Source organism: Triplophysa rosa, linkage group LG12 (genome assembly GCF_024868665.1).
Source record: "Triplophysa rosa linkage group LG12, Trosa_1v2, whole genome shotgun sequence".
Taxonomy (NCBI): domain Eukaryota; kingdom Metazoa; phylum Chordata; class Actinopteri; order Cypriniformes; family Nemacheilidae; genus Triplophysa; species Triplophysa rosa.
The window spans coordinates 13,039,556-13,047,772 of NC_079901.1; the positions used below are offsets into that span (position 1 = coordinate 13,039,556).

Below are 8,217 nucleotides of genomic sequence, written 5' to 3' on the forward strand. Positions count from 1 at the left end.
CCAGTCCCGGCTGCGCTTCAAGGGCGCGTAGTCCTAGGGGACTTAGGGAGAGTCCTGGGGGGACAGCCTGTGACCCTGGGGTCTCCCGGGCCGCGTTGGCTGCCGGACTAGGGACCGGCTGGACAGGGCTTGACGCCAGCTGGAAGGGCGGCTGAACAGGGCTTGACGCCGGCTGGAAGGCGGCTGGACAGGGCTTGACGCCGGCTGGAAGGGCGGCTGGCAGGGTTTGACGCCGGCTGGAAGGGCGGCTGGACAGGGCTTGACGCCGGCTGGAAGGGCGCCTCGACAGGGCTTGACGCCGGCTGGAAGGGCGCCTCGACAGGGCTTGACGCGGCTGCACCGGACTGGACACTGGATAGGACGTCGGCAGCACCGGACACGGCAGGCCACGTCTGCAGCACCACCGGACAGGACTCGGCAGCACCACCGGACAGGACATCGGCAGCACCACCGGACAGGACATCGGCAGCACCACCGGACAGGACATCGGCAGCACCACCGGACAGGACATCGGCAGCACCACCGGACAGGACGCCGGCAGCACCACCGGACAGGACGCCGGCCGGACTGGACGCCGGCCGCACCGGACTGGACGCCGGCCGCACCGGCGTGGATGCTCCTCCGCTATGCCTCTCCCTCCTTCTCCGCACCACCGGATCCATCGCCGACCTTGGCGAATCCGTAGGGACCGGAGGGAGTTCCGCAGCGGAGGAATCAGCTGACGTCATCCCCGGATCCCCTCCCCCCCCCCGCTCGCTACCGGCGCCACCAGAGTGAACGGGGACCGTGGAGCTCAAGCCGGAGGGTACCGAGTCCCCCCGGGCAGCGGCAGTCAGGTCGAGGCCCTCCGGTGTGATCGACCGCAAAGTGGAAGTCCCACGTGGAACCCCACCCCCGGGATCGTCCCGGTTGGCCACGAACCTGACCATTGCCGCGAACCCTAGGGGACCCAGCAGCCTCTTCTCAGATGGGGTGAGGCGCTGAGTGAGACAGCAGTTGAAGATCGTCTTCAACTCTGCCTCGTAGAACCCAGCCGAGAATGCCCCGGCGAACTCCCGATTCCCGTAGTTCCCCTGGCGGAAACCTAGTAGCAAGCAGGCTTGAGCGGACCGTGAGGACGACGCCGTGCCGTCCATCTTGCTGCCCGCTGGGTTCTGAAATGGCTTGTGGATTCTGTCACGAACGCTGAGTGGAAGAACCCAAATGCAGGCAGACAGTAAGGGGTTAACAAGAAATATTTATTTTACACAAAACACGCAAAACAAAAACCCACAGTGGGGAACAAAACATGATAATAAACGGAGGAACAAAACAGGCACATAAACTCACTAACCTAAAATACAAAGACTAAGGACCACACTGGAAAAACTACAATAAACTAACAGACACTAAACTCACGGAACAGGAACACACAGCACTAGGCACGGAATCAAGACAACAGGCAAGAATACAATACACAGTACAATCCACAAGCACAGGACAAAGAAACAAGAGGGTATATATAGGCAAGACAAACGAGGGATAACGACACAGGACAGGTGTGGGTAATGAAACACTCAGGGAAAGATAACAAGGAAACAAGAGGAGCGGGGCCAATGACGAGACACTGGAGAGAACGCATATTATTGTCAAAAGGACAATAATATGTTTCTCTCCACACATAACCAAAGACTTTGTCATGACTCTGCTACAGGACCAAGAAAAACATGACTAAATGAAGCAGAGCCATGACAGTTATGGATGTGACAATCCTGAAAATGGCACTTACCTGACTATGAAAAATCATGCACTAAAAATAAAACAAATGCTTTACAAATTTGAAGAGAGATCTCATATGGGTATTTGAACCACCAAATGTTAATATCTGTGCTGTTACCAAAGTAAAAACTGTTGGTAAAAACTTTATTTTTTCATGGTAAGGTTGACATTTTCACGGAATTGCCCAGGTGATGACCTTTATTTGGATTTAATGTGGGGCCGCATGTAATTCTGAATACCAAGTTTTTAATGGCAAATGCATTAAATACTAATGCCTGTGTATGTATGCTTGTTTCTAGTGGTCTTTGGAAAGGTGGAAAGTGTCGCGCTTCAAAATCTTGTCAATCGTACCATCTGGCTTAGAGTTGTGAGGGAGGTCAGTCTGCATCACTGTAAATCTTTGCATCTGGTGTCACTGGATCACTGCAGCTCTCCCGTCCTAGAGATTGGCAAAACCTACCTCTGGGAGACAAACGGCAATGGGTTTAAGCCTCTCTCTCTTCCTATTGGTCAAGCCTCTGACATTCACATGTTTTTTACTTTATGTAACAAGGTCAATGAAACAATTTGTGATGTCTAGCAAATTCATGCTGTATATAGCATTATGTCTTACAGCATAGTATATTATATTTAGTTCAGATGACCTACTACATACAGTAATGTTTATTTTATCCCATAAAATGGATTGATCTCATTTGGACTGACTGAATTAAACCATATTTTTCCTTTAGAAATGTTTAAGTCTAAGTTTAAGCTACTTTTAAAATGTGAACACGTGCGAAAGGCAAATCTGAGAGAAAATTCAGGGGATAAAATAAATATTGCTCAGAGCTTGCTCTCTATGATATTTGAGTTCTCAGTTATGTTTCATTTAAACACTTAAACGTTGTCGTGTGTGTTTCTCCTAAAATTGCTTGGGACAAACAACTGTTGACATAGAGTATATTAAGAATATGAAATCACAAACTTAGATTGCACAGCTAATATAATGTGGTGTTGTATACATTTGATTTATTTTGTATTTGTTTGAATGTATATTGAAATCTTCGATATCAAAAGATATGCAAGATTTACACACTTAAGTGTCTTGGCAAATTTGCACTCCTAAAAATAAAGGTGTTACATAATGCCATAGAACTCTTTTTGGCACAATGGTTCCAAAAACAACAAAAGGTACTTGCTAAAGTGTTAGAGGGTTCTTAAGACCATGAAAAGGTATGAAACAAACTCTTTTAAGAACCTTGTCCTAAATGGTTTATTTGAGAACCAAAAATGGAACTTCTATGGCATTGCTTTGAATAACCTTTTGTTGTGCCTTTATTTTTAAGAGTGTGGCCACGATTTCTATTGCACTGTTGAGATCTCTTCTAAAACTCTAGTCGGAGTCTCCCACATATACACACTTAAAAATAAAGGTTCTTAAGAGGTTTGTGTCGGGCTGTTGTTCGAAAAACAACATTTATCATTCATAATCTGTTTTTGTTTTGTTGCACTAAAAGCTATTTGAAACAAAAAATAATGTGAAAGAATCCACAGACTTTGAGAAGGTTCTGTGGCACTTCTAATGTGGCATTACTGAATAGAACCTTTTTGGCACCTTTATTTTCACGAGTGCAAGGCACAGGAAGTTTTTTTTTATTTAAATCTCATTGCTGTCTAGGGTAACAGCTGAGATATTAAAGATACGTCACTTTTGATTTTTCTTTCAGGTAGATTCAGCTATTTTTATCCAGTTCTAGAATATGTTTTTAAATTTAATGTAACTGTGCTGTATCATTTTGTATATTGCAAAATGTACTGCATGACGTAACAAGAATTATCATCATGTACTGTAATATGATATTTTATCAGTCTCAGGTCCAGTTTACTGTCCTTGTTCAGATTTAGAATGGTTTCATAACCCTTTATATTTTAAAATTCAAAGGTGCTTTCAACATCATGTGATCATTTTGAGTAAATCTTTGTGTTAAATTTGCTTTATCACAGGCCATATAAAGCTAATTTAATTATGCATCCACAGTATTTAAACAATAAGCTTTTTGCATTTTTTCATTCAAGAAATTGACTAATTTTTGCCAAACATATATTATCTATGCCCTTGTTCTACCTATATACTCTTTTAAAGATAAGCTTATCACACAATTGCAATATTACGTGTGTGACCACAAATGCTTTATACCACTTGTACCTGTATAAGATTTTAGACATGGAATTATGCAAAAGCATGTTGCCTTGGACATGGCAAATTTTTTGCCATTTATTGTATTGCATATCATATCATATTTGTTCTTAAATAAAATGTTTGTGTGTTGAAACTGAACATAGTTTTTCAAATTTCCTTTTTTAGTGTGAATCCCATCTGCACATGCGTGCGTATGTTGATGATTTTGGCTAGATAATCCCTTCTATAAATAAGGCATACTCGAGGGCAAATAGATTCAGTAAATGACTGGGCTTGTTTGTTTAAAAATGTAAGCATGCTTGTGAAGTAAATATTGATTGTGATCTCAGACCTAAGGTCCTTCAGCTCACAAGTTTATGTAACATAGCAAAATATCATAGGGTTGCCCACCCTGCAAACCACTTTCCATCTTATCCCCCAACTGCATGGTCTACCTGTAAGAGGTAGAGAAAGTCTTGGATGCAAAGCCAAAGAGTGAACCAAAGTTGACTCACACATGAATGTTTGTTTTCTGTAGCAGTGTTTTAGTTTTTTTAAACACAATATTTCAAACTGAATAAATAAGGGCATTTTTATTATAAAATGATATTTGTCTATAGTGTAGTTGTTATCAAGAAAATACAATAAAAGCACATCGTAATACTTTAGGGCAAAGTGCCATTACCTTTACCTTAACGGTCAAAGTGGCTCAAAAAGTTGGTATATGTTAAATGAGCTGTACTTTCTCTCAATGAGTCACAAAAGAATTCTGCCCCAATCATTTTTGTTTTTTTTAAACCTGCATATACAGCCTTGACTTTGATCTGCCAAGATGTGTGAGTCTTTACTATTTCCTCTGGGTTTATCTGACACCCACCACCAAGATGACAATGTCGACATGTAAATGTTTACTATTGTCTTCCTGTGTTATGTTATTTCTCAATGGCAGCATGTTAGGACTTCTCCCCCCTTTTAAATCTGGTCTTAGATTATTGCAAACTTAGTGTTGTTTCATTAAGAATCATAAGCCCCTTAAAATTAAATTAAATTAAATTAAATATAAATATGGCGGTAAAGGGACAACCCCCCCCCCCTCCCATGCTTGTTAAAGAAGTGCCTACATTTCAAATAAAAAATAAAGTCCCAGCTCACTGTCTTTTTAGTCCCCTTCTATTCAGTGTTTAGAGTGCTTTCAACTTGTTTAAACAAATTTCAACACTTCACATTCAAAAAAGTCAGAGCATATCAAAGCATATGTGACTAAATTCATCAAACTAACAAATCAAAAGACTACATTTAACCTTTATCTGTACTGGATATTTCTGTTATTGTTATTTTTGCATCCTTCAAGGTTAAATACATTTATGAGAAGCATGGTTGCTATTTTGTGTAAAGTAGCATTTCATGAAACATTTTTGTTGGGACTGAATAATGTTTGATTTTCCCGTTTCTGTAAAGGAAAAAGATACAAGGCCCTCTAGTATTCATAGAAAATTCTCAGTGTGTAGTGTAAATTTATTTTAAAAATGTGAGCATAAATGTGGCTTATGTGGTCAGTGTTTCTGACGACTTTTCTGATCAATTTTAACCACTTTTCTGGCAGCCATTACAGACCCACAGACTCAAGGTGTCATTCATGTCTCTTTGAATCACACACTGTCTGGGTATGTGCTCACAAGTAGAACCTAAAAAGAAAGTTTCTTCAGTTTCTGGATTGGTTATGTCTGTGGTAAGATTTCATCCTGTTTTTCTTGTCTAATGCTAGTTTTTAATGGCATCTATCCTCAATAGTTCTTCAATAACCTCTTGAAGAACTTATAGGTACACCATTAATGCAAGTGCTGACTTTCACTTTCAATAGCTCCCAACCTTGTCCCCAAGAGGATAAGCCAGAGGATTTGGTCAGGGTAAGCAGAGCTGCTTCTGCCGCTATAAATGAAAATAAACTTTTTCTTAGCCAAATATTTATCTATGTGTGTGTAAAGCATGCTGATGAGATATGAAACGTAACCAGTCATCAATGTGCATGCTGCCAATTGAAGAGTGAATAAGCTATTTTGGGCTCATATATTTATAAAATTGACTCTGAAGTTGGTGCCTCACTAGCCATGAACCTCACGTCACTGGTTGGGTAATAAATGTACAAACCCAACAGTTGGGTTACATTAACCCAGAATATGGTTTTATTTGAACAAACCAGCATCTTGGGTTGAAACAACCCGCAGCATAGGTTAATTTATAACCCAGGTGTTGGGTTTGTCCATTTTTGACCAAACGCCAACCCCAATTTACATGATTTCTGTTGACACGCTCATGCACTCTAATGCACATGTGTATATTCTTATTTTGTTCTCTCATTCATTTATTAATGATGACTCATTTGTGTTGTGCTACTTATAATACTGATTGAACTTGAACAGAAAAATCTATCTTGTCGTGGAAATCAAATATATGACATGGCTGCCCAATGCTGCTTTTTTAATGCACCTCTAGAAGTAAAGCACATACTGTGCAGGTATGTGTCCTTAAAATGTAATTTACCAGTCAAATATACAACAAAAAATGGACAGTCAGCATTGTTTATCAATTCACATGTAAAACTTTATTTGTCGGTCATCATTTATATACCAAAACACTGTAATGTCTGAAATAACTACATTACTGTATTACATGTTTTTCTGGTCTTTCTAATCCGAAGGTATACCCTGTAAAACCACGATGAGTGAGCCTAATGTGAATGAAATCCACTTCATATTTATTATCCAATACTTGCAGATTTGTGTTACAACAAAATAGAATAATAGTAGGCTAATAAATATTTTAGTACTTTTGTTTAAACAATTGCATGTTTTAAGTGCTGTGTTGTTAAATTAATCTTTCAAGCAACCAAAGGTTTCAGTTGATATGCAGACATTTATACTATTTTTCTTCTAAAAATGCATTACAGTAATTGGTGTGTTTGTGTGTGTAGAAACGCACAAGATTAAAGCGTGGGACCAGTCCATGTATTGGACAAGCCAGATCTTTTGACCAGGTTTTAGTTGGTCAATGGCGCAATTGTTTTCAGTTGCCTCAAAATAGCAATGCGACAACAATGCACCTAAAGACTTCGTTTTCAGACCAGCACGCTTATGGGCAAACAGATGGGCCGAAGTGCATTTGCTATTTAAACAACGTGACGCTGGACGTGAAAATGATGACTGCACCGGGCTGAAATTAGCAGAAAAACTTGCGTCACATCTGCCGTGTACTGTAAGATTCCCAACAGTTTATTTTAAAAGGTACCATCACAGGTGAATTTGTTTTAGTAAGCTGATTGAACTGGCGAATGCAAAAAACGTTGTTTGGAAACCATATCGCACTCTTCCGCAGGCAGGGGATGGGCGGGGCTCTGTATACCAACCCGAACACAGAACTTACAGAGTGTGGTTGTTGTTGCTTTGAGGCTGTTCAGGTAGCAGCAGCAGTAGAATTCTTCCGTTTAAGAGTTGTTCTGCCACTAAAACAATTTTAGAGACATTATTTTAAGGTCGAAAAACTACAAAGTGTTGCTTTAAAATTATTGCAAAATAACGTTTGCTACACTAGCGGTTGATAAATAAAAGTGCATGTGTCTTGGGAAAGAACATAGGGTGCTATTCACTGATATTTGCCTTCCTATATTTGTATATTCACAGTCAAAATGTAAATATATAAATAAATGAAATTATTTAGCATCACATGTTGACGTTGGTACAGCTGCCCTGTGCTTTTAACGTGCAGGGTACCGCTTTGGTTTTTGCGATTGCATTTGAGAAAAAATTTAAGATTCTCTTGATAATTCCTATTGAATGATACATTTTTTTCTCTTTACTTGACATCTTTCCTTTTTACTTAACATGCCATGATATGGATTTGTGCTGTAGTTGTAGTAGCACTTAAAGGGCTAATGAATTTGCACATTAAGCATATTAGGCCGTGCTCACTTTTTTGACAAGATAAAGTTGACAACGGCACTTTTTTACTTACAAATAGTTACAAATAGCAGCCGGCAATGTTCAAAGATAGCATTTGTGCTCGCTCCAGCGTCTTTTTCTGCAGCTCAGAGGAGTTAGGACTCAAACCGCAATTGGGCTGTACAAACCTCCAGAGGATTTTGATTGGTTTATTTAATGTTGTGTTTTGTAGTATTGGTTCATGATCCACAGTTGATGTAGTATCTTGGGATAATAACAAAAAGAAGACCTGGAGGAGGTCATAATTCTCGATGGTCAGCTTCAGACATGCACAAAAGCATACACTGCGCTTCTTCACAGTCT

General features: G+C 40.2%; 1 protein-coding gene across 1 annotated transcript in view; it reads left to right on the forward strand.

Annotated features, from left to right (window-relative positions):
- The window catches only part of si:ch211-195m9.3 (galaxin), a 74,311-nt gene extending 70,239 nt beyond the window's left edge, over positions 1–4,072 (forward strand). The window contains exon 10 of the mRNA XM_057347360.1: positions 2,058–4,072. Within this exon, the coding sequence (XP_057203343.1) occupies positions 2,058–2,338 (281 nt within the window). The 3' untranslated portion in view covers positions 2,339–4,072. The remainder of the gene's footprint in view (positions 1–2,057) is intronic.
- The last annotated feature ends 4,145 nt before the right edge of the window (positions 4,073–8,217 follow it).